Source organism: Hippocampus zosterae, chromosome 5 (assembly GCF_025434085.1).
Source record: "Hippocampus zosterae strain Florida chromosome 5, ASM2543408v3, whole genome shotgun sequence".
NCBI classification, from domain to species: Eukaryota; Metazoa; Chordata; class Actinopteri; order Syngnathiformes; family Syngnathidae; genus Hippocampus; species Hippocampus zosterae.
In genome coordinates, this window is record NC_067455.1 from 62995 (window position 1) to 85194 (window position 22200).

Below are 22200 nucleotides of genomic sequence, written 5' to 3' on the forward strand. Positions count from 1 at the left end.
CCCAATCATGACACGATTCATGTCAATGGAAATGAAAATGGACGTAAAACGGAATCGACCGCAATGAGGAGCAACCGATTCCGCTTTTGTGAAAAAGGACTGTCAAATACGGTCTATTTGTGGAAAAGAAACAGCCAGGAAGAACGGTTGCTTGGCATAATCTGTCGTCGACTGAATGAAAGCATGCTCAAGAACCAAACGGCGGGGGGTGGGGGGGGGGGGACTCGAATTGGCTCGCTCATGTCATGTCACTTGTCACGTCTTGCGGCAAATGTTCTGCGCGCAAGCATCGCGCAGAAGCCAAAGTCACTTCCTCCTCGACTTTCGTTTCTTCTCGAGCGCAGTCGAAAGCCCGCCACACGCGTGAGAGCGCTTGAAGCATCGGCCGCTTTTGGAGCCGACGCCATGGCGTTTCCTCTCCTTCAGTACGTGGCCACGCTGGACGGCGCCAGTCTGCCCAGAATCCTTCGGGTCTGCTCGGGGGTCTACTTCCAAGGTAGCTTTCTTTTCCTCCGCGGCCGCGCTCTTCTCCTTTTTTCCAAAATCTCCGTTTGGTTCCGCCAAGGGTCCGTCTATGAGATTTCGGGCAACGAGGTCTGCTTCTCCACCGGGGACGTCATCAAGGTCACCGGCATCGAACTCTCGTCCGTTTGTTGCCAGGACGTCGACGGCGACGAGACCTTCGAGCTCCCCCTGGACCACGCAGGTGCCGTCGCCGTCATCGATTCCGCTTGGATGCTGCTCCAATGGCGACGCGCGAGCCGCATTTGGGAGCTTTTCGCGTTTAGTTGGAATGAGACGCTTTTTGTTTTCCCTTTGACCGCAAGCGTTTATTTGGATGGCGAGTCTCCAATTGAAGACGCAACTCACGCTAACGTGGAATTTAGTGAGCGAGCGCGAGAGCCGCGGCGAACAAAATATGCGAGAGCGCGGCCGCCCCCTTTGCACCGACGCTTCTGTAAACGACGGCCTTCTTCTTTTCCCGCTATATCGGCACCACTCTCACGGTTCGTCTTTCAAATGGACGCCGTCCGGGAGTACGTTGCGCGCCGGCGTCGAGTGGACCAGAAATGGAACCGCGGCCAGAATAGACCGGATTCGACGGGCCGGAGGCCGAGGGTTCGATTCCCGGCCGTCGCGGCCTCGTCCGAGTGTCCTCGAGCGAGATACCAGAGCTCCGGTCGCTCGGGGTGCCGAGTGATCGGCGGGTAACTGACGTGTCGACGGCGTAAAGCGCCTGGAGTGCCCGAGGGGGTCGGGGAGGGGGGAAAAGAAAGTAGCGTTTGCCCGAACCTTTGCCAAAGACGGCCGGTCTCGTCAGGCTTGTTGACGGCGATCCCGGAGGCCGCCGCGTACGACACGGTGGAGGAAGTGGTCAAAGCGGAGGGCGCCGGCTCGGAGTCTCGCCCGCCCGTCACCTTCACGAGCCGCTCCGAGGTGGCGCTGGCCGACGTCACGCTGGGGGCGGGCGCCGTCCTGACCGTCATCTCCGTGGCGCAAGAGGAGCGGCGCTGCCGCTGCCGGCTACACCCGGGCCCGGGCCGGCCCCAGGTCGAGGTCGAGGCCGAGGCCGAGGTGGACGTGCCGCTGGCGACGCGCGGCCAGTTCTACGTCAGCCGAGGCCACGGGCGCTTCACCCCCCGGGAGATCGTGACCTCGGCGCACCTGCGCGGTCGACGCTTCCGCTTCGACGACGGCGCCGCCAGCCGGGGCGCGCTGGTCCTCAGCCCGGTCTACCAGATCTGCGCCATCATGAGCCGTGAGCGCTTTTTGGGGCTTTCCATCTCCGGGGGGGGGGAAACCGACGGCGTTCAAACTCCTCTTCTCCTTTTCCGTTCGGGTGACAGTGAGGAAGGACGTGTTGCGCTTCCCGTCCAGCCTGGCCATGGACGTGGCGGACATCACGGACACGTGCGGGGACGTGGGCTTCGTCACCCCCCTCAGCCTGCCCGAGGTCCATTCCCAGTCGGAGGAAAGCTTCCCCGCGGTGGTGGAGGTCCTGGAGGGGCCGGAGATGCGCTCGGTGCTGAAGAGCGCTTGGCTCCCGCAGCTGCGGGCGGGAGCGCGGCTCATCTTCCACGGACGGGCCACCTCGCCCATGACGGTGGTGTCCGGCGGCAAAAGCCGGCAGGCGCGGCGCTACTTCCTGGTGTCGGAGCGCTACGCCGGCCGCTTCCGCCGCCGTCCCCGCGCCTTCGACTCGGCGTACGAGCTGTACGCGGCCTCGGCTCAAACGCCCGCTTTGAGAGTGTCGGCCGCGCGAGACTGCGAGGAGGCCGAGGAGGAAGGCCTTCCCGGCCTCTCGGTCGGCGAGCGGCTGGAAGTGCTGGGCCGCCAAAAGGTGCGACTGCCGTGCGGCCCGGCCGACGCCGTGGCTTGCGTGCGCCTCCGAGACGCCGACGACGAAGGAGAGGACGAGGAAGACGAGGAGGTCGGGGCCGGGCGGCGGGGGGGCCTCCTTTATCTGCCTTTGCACATGCAAGGCCGCTTTGTGGAGCTGCTGAGCGACAACAAGAAGTACGCGCTGAAGGCGCTGGGCGACAAGCTGCCTCTGGACGTGAAAGCCGTGAGCCGGGACCCCGAGATGGAGAGCGACCCGCTGGTGGGCTTACCTTCTCTGCGTCTGCTCGGGGTCACCCTGGAGCCCACCATCCGGGCCAGCTTCCTGCACGCGCCCCACCTCTGCTTCGAGATCCCCACCCGCCGGCTCGGCGTGAGCGTGTGCCGCACCCGGCAGCCTCTGCCGTGGCCCCCGGACCGGGCCCCCGAATGCGCCGTGGAGCCCGTTACGGAGGTGACGGAGGAGTTCCTGCACCAGTTTCAAAAAGAGGCCCTTCCCGTTCTCAGCCCTCCTCCCAGACCCCCCAAAAGGTGCCCGGCGGCGCCGACCCGAGACTTTGGCGCCATGACCATCAGAAGTCGAGGGAGCTCCTTGCCGCCGCCTGCCGTGAGTAGCGCTTCCCGTTGGCAATTTCCATCACGGCCTCGCGCGGCCAATTGCGATCATCCGTGAGCGAAATGACGAGCCGTCGCCGTTCTACGCGTTTATTTTTGCCACCAAAGGTGATCGCCGAGGCGGGCCGGCAGAGGTGGAGCCTTGGATCCCGGCTGCGGCCTCCCCGGGCGGAGTTTGCGTGTTCTGCCCGGGCCTGGGTGGCTTTTCTGCGGGTACTCCGTTTCATCCCCCAAAACATGCACGGCGGGCTGTTTGAACACTCCAAATTGGGGGCGGGGGGGACATCTAAGCGGATGAGAAAATGGCCGGATGATCGCTAAAACATATGCCCCGCGATGGCTCGCTGTGTGCGCTTTCTCCGTTTCTAAGTGGCCACATTTGACACCTCTTCTGTAAGCATCTGAAAATGTGGCCAACGTTGAAGCGCAGAATACTTTGCAGGCACGGCGTGTAACATCTCGACGCGAGAACGTCCGCTTTCAGACGGGCGCGACTTCCGCATATCGCGGCGGCGCCTGAAAACCCGCAAGCGGCCGACTTCCTCTTTCTACTCAGCAGGCAGGTGTCAGCCATCGGCCGCCGACAGTGGCGTCGCGCGAGTCGTTAACCCCTCGGGCCTCGGTCCCAAGAGCCACGCCCAACAGCGACGCGCGAGCGCTCACAAGCGACGTGGACGGTAAGCCCCCGACGCCAACACCTTCCTGTCAATCCGTTCCGATTTCATTTCACGGATGGCTTCCGCTCACACTCGTGATCAGTATTTCAAAGAGCACTTTGCTCGCATCCGACATGAAAATGCAACGGAGTAGGAGGCCGAAAACGGTGCTTTTCATTTCCAAAAATAGAAATACAGTGAGGGCTCGCTATATCGCGCTTCATTTATGGTGGCGCCCCCCCCCCATCCCTCCAAAGTACAGAACTGTATTCATTTAAAAAAAAATAGCAAGCAAATGACTTCGAGGTTTTGCACATGCCCGCGTGCATGATCAGTTGCCGGCGCGACGTCGACCAATGACGGCACGAGGAGATTTATTCCGTGAGCCGATTGGCTGGCAAGATCTTCGCAGCCCCGCTCGGCACCTTGCATTGTGTCGGAACATCTGTGGCCAAAAAATGGAAGTCACAGACTCAAGACCGCTGACACCTCCAAAGGTCTAGACCGGCGGCGGCGGCTAAACATCAGAAGACGGGGGTGGGGAGATGAAAATGCGAAAAGCTGGGGAAAACACCCAGGGCTGAAGGAAGAACCAATGGGCTGGCAACCAGCGTCTCGAGCCGCTTTTCTCTCCTCAGGGCCGGCACGTGAGGACGCCGCGGTGAAAAGTGACGATGACAACTATGAACAAGTGGAGGACGTGCCGACAGCGACGCCGCAGAGAACCCGAAAAAGCGTCGGCTTCTTCTAGACGGGACGCGGCTTTTTATGCGCAACGATACACAAGTACCTTCAAGTTCAGAGTTCTTTCAAAACATGCCAAACGCAATCGTTTTGTGTCGCGTGTAAAAGAATTCAAGCAAACGCATTAAATAAGGGCTGAAGAAAAGCTTTTCTATTTTGTGCATCTGACAAAGTCATGAGAACCTGACGAGCCATGTGTTTGTTTGACGAGCCATTGCGTTGTTTGCAATTCCGTGGCGAAAACTGGGATGACCTACTTCATAGGTGTCAAAGTCGGGTCCCGGAGGGCCGCCGTCCCGCGTGTTTGTCCAAGCCTCCCTGCTGCAACGCACCCGATTCAAATGAACAGCTTCAATGTCGGGCTTGCACAGAGCTTGCCGATGAACTGATCATTTGAATCGAGTGAATTGCAACGGGGAGACTCGGAAAACACGCGGGGCGGCGGCCCTCCGGGACCCGACTTTGACACCCGTGACCCGAATGCGAACGGTGCGCTGCGGCGTCCAGGCATTTCGCCCAACGACTCTTGATAGCGACGGCAAAGAGCACGGCGCGATCGGCAACGCGGTACAATGGCCGAGTGGCGAATGGGCATTCTTGAGGTGACGTCACTCGCCATCCAAAACGGCTTTTTCATTCCCAAGTGCGTCGAATTATGACCACTAGGGGCAGCGTCGTACGCTTTCAAAGTGACGGTCGCGCTTGAACCGGACTCAAATGAGCGCGACCGGTTTGGATTTTTGCAGAGCATAAGAATATGTTCTTGAAGAACGTCCGCCCCATTCGTATTCTAATTTTGTCCAAAGTGCCGACACCAGTTTTGTTAGCTCCCGAGTGCTCAATTCCAAACAGCGTCATCGAGAGTTCAAAGTGGTCAAAATATCGGTAGCATTTTGTTTTTGTGCATCAAAAATAAGACCCAAGTCAGAAGCTGACAACAGTATTCTGTTTATTTAAGGTTACGAATAAGGTTTTTTGTTTTGTTTTTTAAAGGGAAAAAAGTACAATTACAAAGCGGCGCCTTTGGCAAAATGGAGTCGAACGAAGAAGAGGAAGTAAGCACTAAAGGTCACAATCTGTTGACTTGTAGTGGTCTTCGTCGATGGTGGAGAAGATGTGACCCTCGTTGCTCAGAAATTCCACAACTTGCCTGCGGGGGCATAAGCGCGAGTCCTCGTCAGCGACGGCAAATTGCGTTTTGTGAAATGCCGCTCGATTCGTTTCTCAACAAAAACATAGATTCTCATTTTGTCCCCGTGAAAGGTTTGCGTCGATGCAAATTCTTCTGCCACCCTGGTCAAATATGGCATCGTTTCAGGCTTGAACGTGAAGCCGCCGCGGGGCCTTTAGGGGAAACTTTAGGGAAGTCAAAGGCAGATGTCGCCGATAACAGGGCATCGATCATGCGCGACTGTCTCGCAAGAAGCATTTTTCTGAGAAGTGAGGCGTCGATAAGAAATGCAAACACGAACGCGCTCGAGGCGGTCACGCTTCAAGGAAAGCGTGCCGAGGCCAAGAATGACTTTTGCCACCCGTGCAAAAGAGAACAAAACGTCTACGTTCTGTTGGCCGTGTGCTTTTCAAGCCGTTTGATTTGAAATATCAACTTTCAGATGTTGAAATTCTCTCAAATGTACAGTGCCATGAAAAAGTATTTGCTCTCCTCCGGAGGCCTTTTCTTCCGCCTTATCTATCGCACGCACAAAGGTTTCAACTCATCAGACTTATTTTTAATATCACTCAAGGAAATAACAATAGCAACCTGTCCCTATGTGAAAAAGTAATTGGCCCCTGAACCTTCGAACGGGGGTTGTGGGGCACTCGCGATAATTGGTGACGAGTCGTTCACATCGCCACTCCGCGACACCATTCATTGTCCCGTTACTCACGGCAAGTTGTCCCGGTCCCGAGATAGCAAAGCAGCCAAATGTTCTTTTTCATCAATTGCGGTTTTTTTGTTTGACCCCGGACGTACGTGAGGGGCCGCGCATGGTACAGTCTGTGGACTGACGAGTCTGGCGAGAATGCGGTTTTTCCAAAAGTCATCATGGAGGTGTTTTGGGGCAGAGGTGAGAGGTATTCTTTTTCCACAGCTTTTGGTGTTTTTCATTTTTGCCAAGCGTCTTTCTAACGGTATGGTGGCAAACGCCGACCTGGACCGAGGCCGGCGACACCCGCAGGTCTGCGGATGACGTTTATCCCGGGACGAGTCGTCGTCGTCGCACTCTGGCGAGTGGCAACCGTGACCGCTTTTCTCCACTTGTGAAGAATGGCTCCGTTTGGCCTGAGCCTGGGAGTCTCGCAAATGGCTTTGGAAGCTTTTCCAGACGGATGGATTTCCATCACTTTATTTCCTGTTTCTCCTTCAATTCCTGTGGTTGGCGGCACGGCGCCTCGTTTCTTGAGGCGTCCCGTTCTCGGACAGATTCCGTCCATTTCTCGGCTCGTCGGCTTGAGGAACCGAACTGGCCTCTCCCCAATTTCTGGTTGGCCGCAGTCAACGCGTCATCGAATAAGGGGCAACTACTTTTCCACGGCACCGTCATCCCCGGCCCATTTGAAGAAACAAAATCGCCCGTAAGCCGTTCGTCGTCGTCGCGAGAGGACTTTGAAACGACGGCAAAGGTGTTACGGGAACACCAAAGTGGAAAGGCGGCGTCATTTCGAGCGGCTCCCGCCGGCGGCGCTGCGGGTCCGACGCGGCGACTCGCGGCCAGGGTGAAATTTCAGGTTTGAAAATGCGCGGCGCCAGTGAGTGTGAAATGCTCTTACTTGATGGCCACCGTGCTGAGGTTGGGCAGTCGTGCCTTCAGGTCGCGAAGACCGATGCCTTGCGGGTCCGGGCAGCCTTTGATCAGACTCAGCACCTGGTCGTCCCCCCAAGGAAGCAGGAGACGGCGTCACGTCCGGGCCGGACGGCCGCAGCCGAGCGGGCCTTACCTGATTCTGAGTGCCGCTTAAGCCGTTGTTGGCCACGTCGCGCGCGCCCGCGTAACTCGAGTCCGCGGCTCCGCCGCGCGGCGCCGACGCCGTGGACTCGCCCGTTCCGGCCTGGAACCCAAGATGATGTGGCGTTTAGTTTAGATTGCGTGAACGTTCAAATCTGCCCCCATGCGTGCACACAATCACCTCATTTTTAACGTTGACTCAAGAATAAGAAAGGAGCATCCCAACTGAGACCACTAGGGCGGACTCTTGAGCAACAAGGAGCATTAGCGTCAAAGTGAATGAAAAGGAGCAAATCAACGGCGAGGATGGTTTTGTCCTGCGTTTGTGGCGAGAGCGAGCCCGCGGCTCCACGTGTGCCTTTTCCTCACCGAGGTCTGCATCTTGCCGAGGCTCCTGTGCGCCTGCACCACCTCCAGCATGTGCGACGTGATCTCGTTGTAGTCGTCCAGGGGCTTGATGCTGAACGCCACCACCGACCTGTGATTCTGCGCATGGAAACACGGCTAGCGTTTACCCGCTCGGAAAAGCTCATTGCTGTGCCGGCTCTGTTGAGCGCTTAGCGTGCAGCTTCCGGGCTAATTTCTAACAGAAAACGCGATCCCAAAACCACAACAAAGAGCCACGAGGGCACCGACGTAAACAGACGCCGGCCGGACGTCGTCGAGTCGGCCGCCGCCATCTGCGGGCGGCCCGCTGGGAAGCCGACTCCTCCGTTCGGTTTTGGGCAAAAAGAAGCAAGCAAAGGCGAGCCGCTCTTGGGCCAATTTATGAGGGAAAGCTCCGAATTTCAAGCAAAGCGCAGCCTGAACGCAAGCCATCTTTTTGGCGGAGCTCATCGTCGCACAAACGGCTACGGCGCTCGCGGCGGAAGGGCGGCCCTACCTGAAAGGAGCGCAGGTTTCCCGATACCTTGACGTAGGTGCCGGGAGGCAGCGCGGTGCCGTCCACGCTGGGCTCCTTGGAGCAAAAAGACAAACGTTAGCGAGAGGAGAGTGGCCGCGTTGCCGCCGTGGCGACGTCGCGCGCGCATCCGGGCGGCTCCCCGAACGGGACCGCTAGGAGACAAAGGCGCCGACCGGGGCTCGTACCTCCGCGTCGACCCACTGCTTCACGTCCATGGGGGCGCACGTCAGGTCGTCCACCTTGTACTGGATGTTGGTCACGGATTTGTCGGCATTCCGGATGATTCCAACGAGGGTCACCTGCGTGAGCGACCGGCCGTTGTACTTTTCAAACACGAAGGAGGGAGAAGGGCCGGCACTACAGTAATCCCTCGTTTATCGCGGTTCACGGGGACCAAAGCCACCCGCGATTAACGAAAATCCGCAAAGTAGCGTCCAATTAACATAAACCGGTAAAAAAAATAAATATATATATATATATATATATTTTTTTTTTTTTTAAGTCAGCAAAAACGGTCCGCGAGAAGCTGCAAAACAACCGCGAGTCACATAGAGCAACATATACAGAACTGTACTCCACGTATATGTTAATTTTTTTAAAAAAGTTATTTTTTAAAAAATATGTTTGAAAAAAATGACTCGGAAGACCGCTACCGAGAAGACGTGGAATCATTGTGACGGCGAGCTGTCGTGGTACTTTTGTCGTGGCGCTACACTGGGCAGCCCGGGTCTCCAGTAGCCGATTGTAAAAGATGGAGCGTCACAGACGATGACATGATATCGCTGCGCTGCTGATTTTCTCTCGCGTTGCACCACTTTGAGAGTGTGCTCGTGCTTTGCGCTACGAGGCCAAAGGTGCCAGCTCACCTGGGACACCTCCACTTCGCCAACTTTGAAGGCCTCGTCCGACTGGGTGGCGGCCATCAGCTGGGACACTGTGCATGGTATGATCTGGGAGAGTCGGCTTCTCTGAACGAACACGCACACACACACACCTTGGATGACAACATCCACAGCAACCGACCACTCTATCTATTCCCGTTATGTCTCATCAAAGGTCGAAAAAGGAAATCATCTTCTGCTGGATGGCAGAATGCACAATTCTGTGCTATGTTGTTATGGGAAAAGGTGAGGCAACACCGTCGTAAACATGAAACTGTCCCAGCTTTTTTGGGAACATGTTGCGGCCATCAAACTCGAAGTTAATCATTACTCCAGGACTACCGCTGTTGAGCAGGGAAGTGTGCTCGGGACAAAAACGTTCACGTTTGTATTTGGCAGCCTTCCTTTCATCTGCCCTCAATTCCAAGTTTGGGCTCGCGATGCAGTCGTTGCCAAATTCTCCATCTTTACTTTCGGCGGCTACCGTTGACTTTCTTGGCGAGCGTACGTACCCCTTTCTTCTCTCCCTGGGACAAGGAAGGCGACGCGAAGCCACCGGGGGACTGAGTGTAGCCACCAGTCATACTCGACGACTCGTTGTGTCCTAAGAAGAAAAAAAGGTTGGAGAAAAAGGCGAGCATTTTCGGACGTTTTTGAAAGCGAGACGGCAATGATGAGCGCACGCGCACAATGTCCGGCTAAGCTAATTCAAGACACCCCTAGAAGCCAAATGACAAGCGCCGGGCTCACGTTAGCGTCGGCCCGAAAACGTCCCGGCGTCACACTCACCCTGGTTCCACATTTTAGGCGAATGGGCGTCGTGAATCCAAGTTTGAAGATGACAACAACGTGGGAACGCAAACAAGTCGGCCCCCCTTCCTGGAGTGCTCTCGCGCGCGTCCGATTCAACGCCACGCGCATGCGTCACCAGCTCTTCCCGCCACACGCAAATGGCGCTCGCATCTTTGTCTCTCAGACCATCCAAAGTTGTTTTTCGATGGGATGCAACGAGCATCAAAAGCAAAAGGAGGTCAATTTAGGAATATCAAAGTCGTATTTTGTTCCCAATAATGTACAACCTTTCCTTTGCACGATACTTTGAATATAATGAGGAGCTATAAAAATGACGCCTGACAGGCAAACGGAGGGTCAAAATTGGTGAGGCTTCTCCCTCGCCGTTGACTACAGGGGGAAGCGATCCGCGCAGCGAAATGAACATCTGCCAAACGAGAATGCCGCTCTCCGGATACGTTCAAGTAGTGATGGCAAAATGAAGCCCCATAAAGCAGCGAAGCCCTGCAGGTAAATACTTCACACACACGCTTCGGGGCTTCAAGATGAATCGTTTCCTCGACTACGCCATCATGTGGACAGAAAGATGTATAACATGCTTGGTGCATGCAATAAAATGGTGGGGTGTACATATCTGTCAACTCATACGGATTTTGTGGTGAATCTTACGTATCTGGCCGTATCGCACACATCATACGGATTCTGAAATTTTCCGGGTTTTTTTCTTCTCCTAACAGGTAATTCCGTTTGCTTTTGCCCAGAATGGTGCTAGTCTACTCGAATGCTTTCATTTCCGGCAACTTTCCAAAAAAGTAACGCAGGAATACAACTCTGAACACAGTAATGCCACCAAGTAGAATGATGATTAAACATTAACCAGACATTATGGAGATCTACAATAAATATCACTGAAAATGTCGTGTTTTTTTCTGCCGTTATTTTGACATATAAAATGCGTTGGTTTGTTATAAGGATATTTTGCCCTTTATAAGGATTTTTTTGTTAGCTTATACAGGTTGGCGCTCCGAAAAGTTGACAGGTATGGGTGTAAATCGTGCTCTGAACACATCATATGTATTTGAGGAGTGTTTTTACAGGAATTGTTCTGCGTTCATCTTCGTTCGCTCCGGACGATAAGGGAACCGAAACCACAAAATGTGAAGGGGAATCCATAGCGTTTCTTTGCCGCTTTTATTTCGAACAACACTCGAACCTTATCGTACCATTTCCTGAATCAGTCACGTGGTTACACCCCTTCACGCGCTTCGACTCCCATTCATGAACCACTCATCCGAGATTACTCGGCACACGCTTCAGGGATTCGACCCGTGGAGCACATCACTACGTTCGAGCATTTATCCTTGAATTAAAATCAATTTAGGAGAGACCTGTAACGTGCGCTTTAATTCAATGTGAATATAAGTGGGTATTTGAACACGTTTCATGGGAGAGGCGTTCGTCACGAGAAGATCGGGTCGGCGAATGCAACGATATTCAGGTCGATTTCGAACAGACTTTTTTAGACAGCGGCCCGCGAGGACCCACTTTGGACACCCCCGCTTGATAGGTCATTGGCGTTGCTCGATCAGACTCGGAATCATCTTTATTGGCCACACCAGGAATTTTGTCTCCGCTGGTACAGGCTAGCATAGATGAACGAGTGATTGGGAGTCATGATGAAATGCAAATCGGCGCGATTGATCACCAAATCAACATTTTTGACATCCTCTTGACAGCTCGGGAGTCTATTTGCAGGACTTCTAGTTTGGGGAGACTTGCAACATCCATTTGCCAAGAAGCATAAAGTAACGCAACGAGCGGAAGTGACATGAAACTCGACACCTCGTCATTTCCCAAGCCCGGTGAAATATTGACCAACCGCCGTCGGCGATAAAGCCGTGACACCCCGTCGCCACCCGGCCTCTCCCGTGCAAAGTGCAACCGAAGGCAGACGTCGGCGCGTTGGCATCCCTTCGACATGTCCGCAGAAACGTTGGCGCTGCTGTGCTGCCTGCTCCTCCGAGGGTCCCTCGCACTGTCGGGTGAGTACGCGCAAGATCCCATGGAGCCCTGCCGACTTCTTCGGGCTCAGGCGCGCGCACTACGTTTTCAGACCGTTCTCAGCCGAGTCAAAGACATCCCGCTCATCATTTTCTAGATGCACATATGGTATGTGAACTTGTGTCAAAATGTCGTCTCGCAATTTGTCATAACTGGACCATGACGACGACGACTCCATCGAGAAGAGGAAAAAAAAGCGGCCATTTGGCCGCGAGGACGTCTCCCCGCGCGCTCTTGTATAAAGGCCTCGTTTCCCTAAGGACCGGGGGCCTTCTGGCACATCACGGACCTGCACTGGGACCCGAGCTACGACCTGAGCGAGGAGCCCAAAAAGGTGTGCGACTCGAGCGGAGGCAGAGCGGCGGCGCGGGCGGGCCTTTTCGGCGACCACGCCTGCGACTCCCCCTGGAAGCTCATCAACTCCTCCATTCACGCCATGAAGGAGATTCTCCCAGACCCGGATTTCATCGTTTGGACGGGGTAGGCCGTCTCTTGTGCGGTCACTTGTGCCTCACTTCCTTTTGTTGTCGATTTGGACTTGAACGACACACAAACACAAAAGCAATGGAAATTACTTCTGCCGCTAGTTTTCATTGCTCTTTGTCGAATGTTTTAGCTTGAAGGCGGCGGAGGCCGGCTTTCAAAGCCAACGCGGCTTTTTCAAAAGCGAGGACCCGAACACGAGTGGTCTTTGAGTCATTTGGGAAAGCTTCTTTTCGTTTGCGTCCGTTGCTCCGAGATGCCTTTCAAAGCTTGCCGTCAATACGTTGACCAACGCGTGTCGATCAAGTGTCTTTTCCTTTGATTGATCTCAACGTAGCGATGACACGCCGCACGTTCCCGACCGGAATCTGGGCGAGGAAAGCGTTCTGCGCATCATCGCCAACCTGAGCGACATCATCAGCGAGGTTTTCCCAGGCGCGTGGGGCTTCGGGAGGGGGGGGGGGGGGGGCGCTTTTCGTGGCCGCTCATTAACGTGCCCGACGTACGTTTGCCCCCCGTGCAGCCACCAAGGTGTACGCCGCCCTGGGCAACCACGACTACCACCCCAAGAGCCAGCTTCCCGGCGGGCCCAGCCACATGTACCGGCAAACGGCCCGATTGTGGACGCGCTGGTTGGCGCCGGAGTCGCGCCAAACATTCGCTCAAGGTCCTCCCGCTCTTCCTCTCACGCTTACGAGCGAAATATCGCAATGAGAAAGATTCAAAGTGGTCCATGCCAGCGCTATTCTTTAGCAATTGCCAATAGTTGACGCAAATAGTGGCAAAGTCCAAAGATGACCATTTGCACGTAGAGTTTTGTACGTTGTGACCGAGGAAGATGGAAAGTCCATTTCAGTCGGCGATGACCCCCGCGACCTCGTGACAAACGGCGTCCATCTTTCCACGGCAGGCGGCTACTACACCGAAGCGCTTTTGAATCAACGAGGCTACCGGATGTTGGTGCTCAACACAAATCTCTACTACGACCGCAACGTGCTGACCCAGAACGACGAGGATCCCGCCGGCCAGTTCAGCTGGGCGGATGGCGTCCTCGCAAAGGCGGCGAGCGACCGAGAGAAGGCAAGAACGCCGAGCACATGCACACATTTTCTCGCTTGTATTCTTTGGCTTTGACTTTGTTCTTGCTTTCTAGCGTCTTTGTTAGCGCCGAGTTGTCCTGCTTATTGTAGATGTTGGAAAATGACAAGAAAAATCAACTTTTGGGACAAAGCTGCCATTGGGCCGCCTTTTCTCTCCCATCCGTGGCAGCACGTGGCATCCCCATTCATACGCGCGACTTTCTCCGTCCCGCAGGTGTACATCATCGGCCACGTGCCCCCGGGGATGTTTGAGAAGAAGAGGGGCAAGCCTTGGTTCAGGCCGCATTTCAACCGCCGCTACCTGGAGCTGATTCGGAAGCACCACGCCGTCATCAAGGGACAGTTCTTTGGCCACCACCACACCGACGCCTTCCGCATGTTCTACGACAGCGACGGTAACCGCTTCTGGTGTCCGCCTCGCGATTTCGAGCTTCCGGCTCAAGACCGGGCTTCGCTATTCCTGCGCTTTTGCACGGCTCTGCGATTTGCGTACGCGGAAGGAGATGGCACGGAGAAGGCGAGGGAGTCGCCGCGCAATGCGGCCTTATCTCTGGTCAACAACACTTTGGAACGCCGACGTCATCGGGACTTTAGCTTGGCCGTACAAGTGCGCGCGGCGGAAGATATGATAAGATATGAAAATGAACGGCGTGCCCCGAGACGGCTCGGATAGGCTCCGGCGTGCCCGCAACTTCAAGCGCAGAATCGTTTGACACAATGACAAAAGCTTACTTTGCGGCGCGGCTTCGGCGATGTGTCAGACCGCCCAGGGATTGCGCCGACTGGGGACTCGATGAGATTTTCTTTGCTTCAAGTATTGGTGGCGGGCGGCGGTCGTCTCCACCGGTACCCGACACCTAAAAAATAAGGCTGGTAGTCACGCCCCCCCCTACCAATAGCAAACCTTGAAACAAGCTCTCTTGGACAGCGTCAATCAAACGTGTGATTTGGCATGCACAAAAACCACGACGTCGGATCGCCCCCCCCCCCCCCCCCCGCCCCCACCTTTAAATGGTTGTGTCCTTCTCCCCACAGACCTTCCCATCGGCACCATGTTCCTCAGTCCCGGGGTGACACCGTGGGAGACCACGCTCCCCGGAGTCAAGAACGGCGCCAACAACCCTGCCATTCGCATCTTTGAATACGACAAAGCGACGCTCCTGGTTCTGGTACGGCGGAACGCTTTGCGTCGGGGTGTCGAGCGCGTTGCGGTCGCGCTGCCCTTCGAGGGTCAGCGTCGGGGAGCTCGCCAACTCGTCGCTATTGGTTTTCTGCGAATTGGCGCATCCGCCCACAAACGAGCCGACTCTCGACATGCGCTTCTTGGCAATCGGGACTCTGCCTCGACACGTTTGCGGTCTCGCCGAGCGTTGGAAAGTGGAGAATTCTGAAGGCGACACAAATGCGCAGGGGCAGAGCTGTATTTGACCCCCCCCCCCCCCCCCCCGCTTCAGCAAATCAATGAACGGTGGCTGCGTTTCGCCTCCAGGACGCGGTGACGTACTACCTGAACCTGACGCGCGCCAACGTGGGCCGGGACCGCTGGGAGAAGGAGTACCGGCTGACGGAGAGCTTCGGGGTGGCCGACGCCTCCCCGGCCTCGATGGAGCGCGTCCTGCGGGGCATGGAGGCGGACGGCTGTCGCCTGCAGCGCTACTACCGCTTCAACTCGGTCAACTTTGACCTGAGCGAGTGCGACCGAGAATGCCGCGCCGACCACGTGTGCGCCGCGCGCGAGGTGGACTACCGCAGGTACGAGCGCTGCCTGGCCACCGAGGCGGCGGCGGCGGGCGGCCCGGGAGGAACCCCGCTCGCCGTTCTGGGCCTGGCCGCCGGCTTTGCGCTTCTCCTCGCTCGCCACTAGTCGCCGCTTCCGCGGGTGACGCTCTGGACCCACGTCCCAAAGAGCAAGAAGGATTTTCAAGAACAGTCCAGACAAGTCCCTTTTCAACCATCTCACTTCTTGCTTCTTTAACTTGCCCTCTTGAAAATGGTCACGTTCTACTACGACCCCAAATGCGCCATTTGACTTTCTCCATCCCAGCGAATGCACATTGCAGCCAGCCTTGTCATGACACAATTTGGCATTTTAATGTCATCCAACTAACTGATGATTCCACCGGCAACACAATACAAACGCCAAGCTTTGGCTTCAAATCACCCGTGCGGCTTTCATACGCCGGCGCGCCAGACCGCGAGATATCGGACTCCCTTGTAAAGGGACACAAAATGTTCCTCCGTGGGGGGAAAGCTGATTTAGGGAGAGGACGGCAAGGGCGCGGTTGCGGACGAGGCTTCTCACCGCTCGGCCATCGTCGACGTCGCCGCCAACTCTCGCGGGGACGGGGACGCCGAACCGGAAAGCCGAAGCGTTGGCATTTGGTGAGGCGTCTTCACGTGATCAGGATCTGCTTGGCGGCGGCGAAGGGCCGCGCGGCGGCGTCCAGGGCTCGGCGGTAGTCGCTCAGAGCCACCTCGGCGCAGGCGGGAGCGCTCAGCTTTCCCTGGCGCAGGAGGGAGCACAGCTCGGCCAGCGTGGCTCGCAGCGCTCCTGGATTGGCAAACCAACACGAAAAATCCATTGCCGTCTCATCGTTCTACTCGGCCGCATTGTGACGGACGCATTTTTCATCAGACCGAGGCTGAAGCGACGGCTCGGTAAGAGTTGCTCTCTTCCCCCGGAGAGAAAGGCCGCGGTGCGGATAAAAAGTCATTTCGACACCGAATGAACCATTCACAGCCACACGCCGCCCCCGTGAGGCCTGAACGGGCATCGCGATACCGTCCCCAAGGCACAGGGCCGCGCGTGCCGCCTCACCGTTGGAGTGTTGTCTCTTCCACCGCGTGACCCAGAAGCCACGCACTTTCACATCCTTGAAAATAAGAGCGCTCTGCGAAAGGAGATGCGCTTGTGAGAAAAGAGGACGAGGGAGGGAGAAAAAAAACCCACTCGGGGAGGCGGCGACGAGATGCGGCATACCGTGGGGACGGTGACGGGCTGTCTGGACATCCCGCCGTAAGTCACCATGGAGCCTCCGACCCTGCCACAGAGACACCGGCGTTATGACGCCGCGCCATTGCTCCCATCTTGGGAGATGGCGCGGCCGGCGTGGCTCACCGGAGATGACGCAGCAGCTCGGTGGCGCTCTTTCCTCCAACGGCATTCAAGGCCAGTTTGGGCTTTGGGCACGTCTGGGGAAAAAAAAACAAACGCAAAAGGTACTTTGGATGCATCCATCGTTCGCTGGCCAATGCGCTCGTCTCGTTCCACGAGGATTTTGTGACCATCCTCGCATGTCATCATTGAGGAAGCCAGCCAGCCAATATGCTCGCAATGCGCTTCATTGAAGACTGGAAGAAGACCGTCCGCTGCGGCCGACGCCCGGTTCTCTCAGCGGGACGGGCTGCGGCTCGCCCCCAAGCGCTATTTGGGTCTCACCTGGAAGAGTTCCTCCATGTCGGGGCGCCTCAGTGCGTCCTCTTTGATCACGTGACTGGCTCCCAGGGCCTTCAGTCCATCACTGAGCCGGGTGAACTGCGGCCTTTGGACGCATAGAAATGAGGAAGTGCGCCACTGGTGTGGTAAAAGCCGCCGAGGTCGAAGTACCTGTCTCGCAGCACGTTGATGGTGCGGATTCCCTTGGCCGCAGCAATTTGAATGACCGCCTGCCCCACGCCGCTGTTGGCTGCGTTCTGGATCAACGAATCGCCTGCCAAATGAAGTCAAACTCTTGGAGAGGCAACAGGCGCAAGCGTCGACACGGTTGACGGGCGCCGCCCCCCCCCCACCTCTTCAAATTGCGACTTTTACACCGTTTCCAGTGATTGGATGCGAGACTACAAGTTCCGCAATCCAACATCGGAACTTGACGACGGAAGTGGCTTTTCTCAGCGTCCAAGCTAATGGCGAGAGCCGAATCATTCTACATGCGCGTTTGTCGCACACGGGCGGCGCTCTCTACCTGGCTCGAGGTGCTCAAAGTCAGCCAACATCCTGAGGGCGGTGCAGGGGTTCACCCCGAGCGTGGCGGCCGCCAACAGGGGGATGTCACGGGGCACCACGATCACGTCGTCTTCATCGCACACGGCCGCTGTCCTCCACGTGCCTGTTGTTGGCACGCACGCATGCAGACACACAGCTTGCCCACGACTCAAATAACGCAAGCGAGCGAGCGAGTCCATTTACCCAAGCCGGCGTCTCTGGGGATGACCCAGTCTCCGATTTGGAGCGACGCGACCTGGCCGCCCACCTCCACCACCTGGGCCACGCCCTCATTGCCACCAACAGCCGGCAGCTGGGGCAGGATAGCGTATGTCCCTGAACAACAACAACAACAACAAAGAATATTTTCAATGGAGTTGGCTGCAAAGATCCTGGAGGCCCCGCCCAGCACCTTCCCTTGTGTCTCGTCACGCTGTTGCCTCGCCGATAGTTCGCCTGCTTCTCTGGCAGATTGGCTTTTCTGTCATGTTTGCTACGTGCGCGGCTCAGAAGGCAATGCTGATGATTGTTTGTGACTGTAGAAGCTTTTATAAGTACACGTTGAAGTCAATACGTCGTCTTTGTCTCAAATATGTCAAGTATAATCACTGTTGACACATTTTAAACATGCGGGTACCCACATACGAACAGCTGCACAAACATTCCCGTGGGTCGGGGGCAAACCCTACTTTGCGGACTTTCCCTCTTTTGCGGGGTGGGGGGGTATAACTGTGATAAGTGAGGGATCACTGTATTTCTTTTGCTCTTGCCGTTCATCCGTAGAGAAGAAGTCAAAGAGCTTCTGTTATTTGCACAAAAAATGATCTATTCACTGCGTTTGTGCACGGGCCACGTTTCGTGAAATGCTTGCTTCGGATCCCCCCGGTGTCAAGCATCTACGTGGAACTGAGGCGACGGGCTTCATTAACTCTGACGGATCATTGTTCTTCCCGAAAAGACGGGCTTCACTGCCCGATTCTCGCGCTTCGATGGATTGTTACCTTGGATCATGTTGATGTCGGACGGGTTGATGGGCGCGGCCAGGATTTTCACCAGAACATCTTTTGGACCCACCGGGCGAAGATCCACATTCTTCAACCTGATGAGGAAAAGCCAGGTATCGAGCGGACAAATGATTGTTCTGGGAATGTGCCGCGTTTCCTAAAATCGTCAATGATTCTTGAGAGGTACCACGAGTGGCTCGCAAAACCTGAGCTACAACAAACGCATAGGAATACATGGAACACTATCTGTGATTAACCGGTGCCAAGACAATGTCGAAATCCAAAGTGAAGCACAGTTCCAGTTCCGTTGTCTTGAACTTTCAAGCAAAAAACTTTCAAAAGAGAATCACTGTCGTGGTGTTTGTTTTTTATGTGGCCTAAATAAGCACAACGCCTTGACGTGTTAACCGTTTTTCTTTTTTCTTGAACATGTATCCATTCGTAGACGATCAGAATGGCGGACTCCGGCCGCAAACAGAATTGAAATGGAGTTTTCCAAATCTTACTGAATGACACCGGAGGGATCTCCGTGGTTCGCGTACACGAGCGCTTGGCAGCGGCTCAGCCGGCGAATGTTCTGCGCCTTAGCAGCTCCGAGGAGCGCGGCGACCAAAAAGCTTCTCCCACAAAGCGACATGTTGGCAAACGGTGCCGAGTGGCGGCCACCTTGTCTCCTGATAACAGAGTCCAATATATTATAGATATATATTCGACAGGACGCCAGGAGCCTCTCGTTGGTCTAAACTCGCTGACGGGAGGCGGCCATGTTGAAATGGCGTGAAGAAGAAGCCAAACAAACCACAGCGTCCCCAAGCGGACGGGCGTGCCAAGACTCGGGAGGAGAAAGCGGATCAGAAAACGGATGGATGAAGAAACATTCGGCAAAATACAACTAAAATACATTCTAGCTCAAAATAAATAACATCATTGTAAAAATAAAGGAAATAAAATCATACGTCTTTCGAAACAGGGATATGCGCGAGTTACTCTCAACATTTCTGAATGTATAGCAATTATTGATCTACATTTTTATTAGATCAAGATTATCCACCTCAATCAAAAATAATTTAAATGAAGGGGCGGAATTTATACATATCAAATGTTCCTTACAAAACTAAATGAATACATTCATAGTATATAAATTGTTTTCTTTAGCTTCGAACAAACACATGTCTTTCTATTCAACGTAATGTTTTATATATGTATACATATTTTAGGCGATCTCGTTTTCCAAATCTTTCCAAAATGCAGCACTAACCATAATTGTATGATTGCATGCGTTTATAGGCGATGGCAGTTTGGCCACAGATTAAAGCTATACAAGGGTTACGGGGTGGTGCCGAGGCCACGCTCAGCTGACTTCGAGGAGAAGTGGGCATGATCTTCAGACAGCTTCTTGAGAAGTAGGCCTTTTTGATCAGATTCTTGAATTGTCATTTTGTGTGGGTGCGCCTCATGAAGTGTCCGCGGTGTGCTGCTGCTGCAGAAAACCACCAGGCCTGAATATCGACATCTTTATTAAGCAATGGAGCAGGATCTGTACATGTCGAAACATAACGCGCTGCTCATCTTTGACAAAAAACAAGCCTGAGATCAAGATCATTGTTTCCATGACAGAAAACATTGATTTACATTCATCAGTAATAAATGCACTTTTTTTTTTTGGTTTAACTTTTTCTTTTTTTGAGGCGGGTTGCTCGAGCCACTCAATTGATAAGATACATCGCAAAAAATAAAATAAAATCATTAAATGGCTGATGGTCACAAACAAGTAAGAGTTACCCTGAGAATTTTAAAGCTTATACAAAGGAAGGGACAGGGGGGCCTCGTTTGTCAATACATATGAGGGTGCGTAAGTTAAATGTGCTTTTATCAATGACTTTGAGGTGTTGTTTGCCTTTAGGTTCCCCTTCCCCTCATCATGACATTTTGAATCCCAACAGCACATCACTGAAGGGCTTTTTGCTGCCACCGTAGCAGACGACACACAAGCCACTTTCTAAATCAAGTCAAGTGATTCACGTCAGCGCCGTCTTCCTTCCCCATCTGCACCTCACTCGAGATTACACGGATAGCACCGATAGTCCGCAAGACGCTCATTTTCATTCACTGCATTCAAGTTCCGTCCCCCAGTCGCCATCCCTTCCTTTAGAATTTTCAACTCCATCGTCACGGAAAAAAACATTAAAGGGGAAAACATGACAAAAAAGCGGTTTTTCAAGGGCTGCGGGCGCATGTACAATATTCAGCATGCGCTTGTTGGCTCCTTTTCCGACCCGTCTGAATGATTACCTGAGTTTTCAAGACGGGCGTATTTTTTCCTGAGGTGAGCCTACTAGCGCATAAAAAAAAAAAAAAAGATAAAAGGAGAGGTATTTTGAAAGAGACTAATATAATATTATATATAGATATATATGTGTGTGTGTGTGACATACTGTATGTTATTGATGCCCTGTATAATATTCGTAAAAGAGATGGGCATTGGAATCGATAGACAATGATGGAAAATGAAGGATAATTCATCAATTTGATCATTTGAATTGAACGATGGGAGAATGTTTTGGGAATGTTCTGAACTCCTATTTCTATTCAGGTCTCTCATAGGCGTGGATGTGGGCCCTGAAGGAAATGTCCCGTTTGACTCCATTTTGACACAGTGAATCAATTGGACCCAATGTAGTCCAGGCTTCAGCAAGCTTTTTGACACCAAGAGCTCCTTCTTGGCTCCTGACGAACCGGGAGGGCTACCGCTTTGATAGGATGCGCTTTTGAAAGAAATTGGCTCGAGCTAGCTTCGTACCTTCTAATTCATGCTATCCGTTTCGGAGAAGACACCGGTCACCTTAGCGATTTTGCACAATAATTACGAAATGAAATCAATTGGCCACACTTGAGCATAAATAGCTGCCGGAAGTTCACATTTGGAAAAGATGGCTTCGACTCCATTCATTCCTGGGGAGTCACCGGTGAGCTATTTTTGGAGTAGGCCCGCGGGCTACTCATATAGTCCTTGAGCGCTCCCCGTTGCTGACCCCTGACCTCATCAAAGGACACCGATGGAGTTCCCTGGCCGACTTGAGAATTCTGGATGCAAATAAATACGTAGCGTGATTCGTTTTCTCTCTCGGGCAAAACAAAGAATAATTTTACATATACATATATATTAATCGGGGTCTCCTGTAAAACGGGAGTATAGCGCCGGCCGATTTAGCTAGCTAGTTCTACATACGGGGCTCCTCCGCGCAGGTTTGGCCGTTTCCAGCACTGATGACCCTACACTTGGGAGGGCGGTGTCTTAAATAAGGATCGCTTTGGATCTTTAAAAAAACAAAACACAAAACAAAAGAACCCCCAGCCCCGACCCTAAAAGGGGCAAGGAATGGAAAAACACCAGCCACCCCACTGGTAACGTCACATTGCGCGCCTGGTTTTCAAGTATCGAGAGGAGAGCTAGCCAAAGCCCTCGCTAAATCCAAGCGGAAGCGATGGATGAGGCGCTGCTGCTGCTGCTTCACACCACCATGAAGCCAAAGATGAGAAGGCGTTGAAGCAAAAGCTCAACAGCTTCTGCACTGACTGACAACTGCAATGGGAAAACTCTTGCTCTGACTGACCGATCACGTAGCTCAGGGGTGTCCAAACTACAGGCCGGGGACCATTTGCGGCCCGCCATCAATTTTTCACTGGCCC

The 22200-nt window shown here is 54.2% G+C and overlaps 4 protein-coding genes across 5 annotated transcripts; 2 read left to right on the top strand and 2 right to left on the bottom strand.

Annotated features, from left to right (window-relative positions):
• The first annotated feature begins 263 nt into the window (after positions 1-263).
• On the top strand, positions 264-4500 carry themis2 (thymocyte selection associated family member 2). The gene is made up of 6 exons (XM_052064458.1): positions 264-496; positions 566-706; positions 1322-1759; positions 1848-2947; positions 3512-3632; positions 4250-4500. The coding sequence occupies exons 1-6, from the start codon at positions 406-408 to the stop codon at positions 4360-4362; spliced, it is 2004 nt and encodes a 667-aa protein (XP_051920418.1). The 5' UTR covers positions 264-405; the 3' UTR covers positions 4363-4500.
• A 787-nt stretch (positions 4501-5287) lies between these two features.
• Positions 5288-10019, bottom strand: rpa2 (replication protein A2). 2 transcript variants are annotated; one of them, XM_052064510.1, is made up of 9 exons: positions 9878-10019; positions 9601-9692; positions 9074-9175; positions 8393-8506; positions 8214-8261; positions 7673-7789; positions 7296-7406; positions 7128-7222; positions 5288-5505 (listed from the first exon to the last, which is right to left on the bottom strand). In XM_052064510.1, the coding sequence occupies exons 1-9, from the start codon at positions 9888-9890 to the stop codon at positions 5418-5420; spliced, it is 780 nt and encodes a 259-aa protein (XP_051920470.1). In that variant the 5' UTR covers positions 9891-10019; the 3' UTR covers positions 5288-5417. The 2 variants fall into 2 exon arrangements, with proteins under 2 accessions (XP_051920470.1, XP_051920468.1); XM_052064508.1 differs by having other exon boundaries at positions 8187-8261; positions 9878-10017.
• Positions 10020-12206: 2187 nt separating this feature from the next.
• On the top strand, positions 12207-15910 carry smpdl3b (sphingomyelin phosphodiesterase acid like 3B). Its single transcript, XM_052066253.1, is given in 11 exon segments — positions 12207-12421; positions 12762-12859; positions 12948-13091; positions 13335-13504; positions 13739-13919; positions 14560-14693; positions 15014-15314; positions 15317-15422; positions 15424-15493; positions 15496-15794; positions 15889-15910. Coding segments are annotated over 11 exon segments (1569 nt in total). The 5' UTR covers positions 12207-12377.
• On the bottom strand, positions 15591-19297 carry mecr (mitochondrial trans-2-enoyl-CoA reductase). The gene is made up of 10 exons (XM_052064507.1): positions 19017-19297; positions 18508-18605; positions 17711-17842; positions 17487-17630; positions 17132-17234; positions 16964-17066; positions 16643-16716; positions 16505-16565; positions 16343-16415; positions 15591-16075 (listed from the first exon to the last, which is right to left on the bottom strand). Exons 1-10 carry the CDS (start codon positions 19145-19147, stop codon positions 15918-15920), a joined length of 1077 nt encoding a protein of 358 aa, XP_051920467.1. The 5' UTR covers positions 19148-19297; the 3' UTR covers positions 15591-15917.
• Between the last annotated feature and the right edge of the window lie 2903 nt (positions 19298-22200).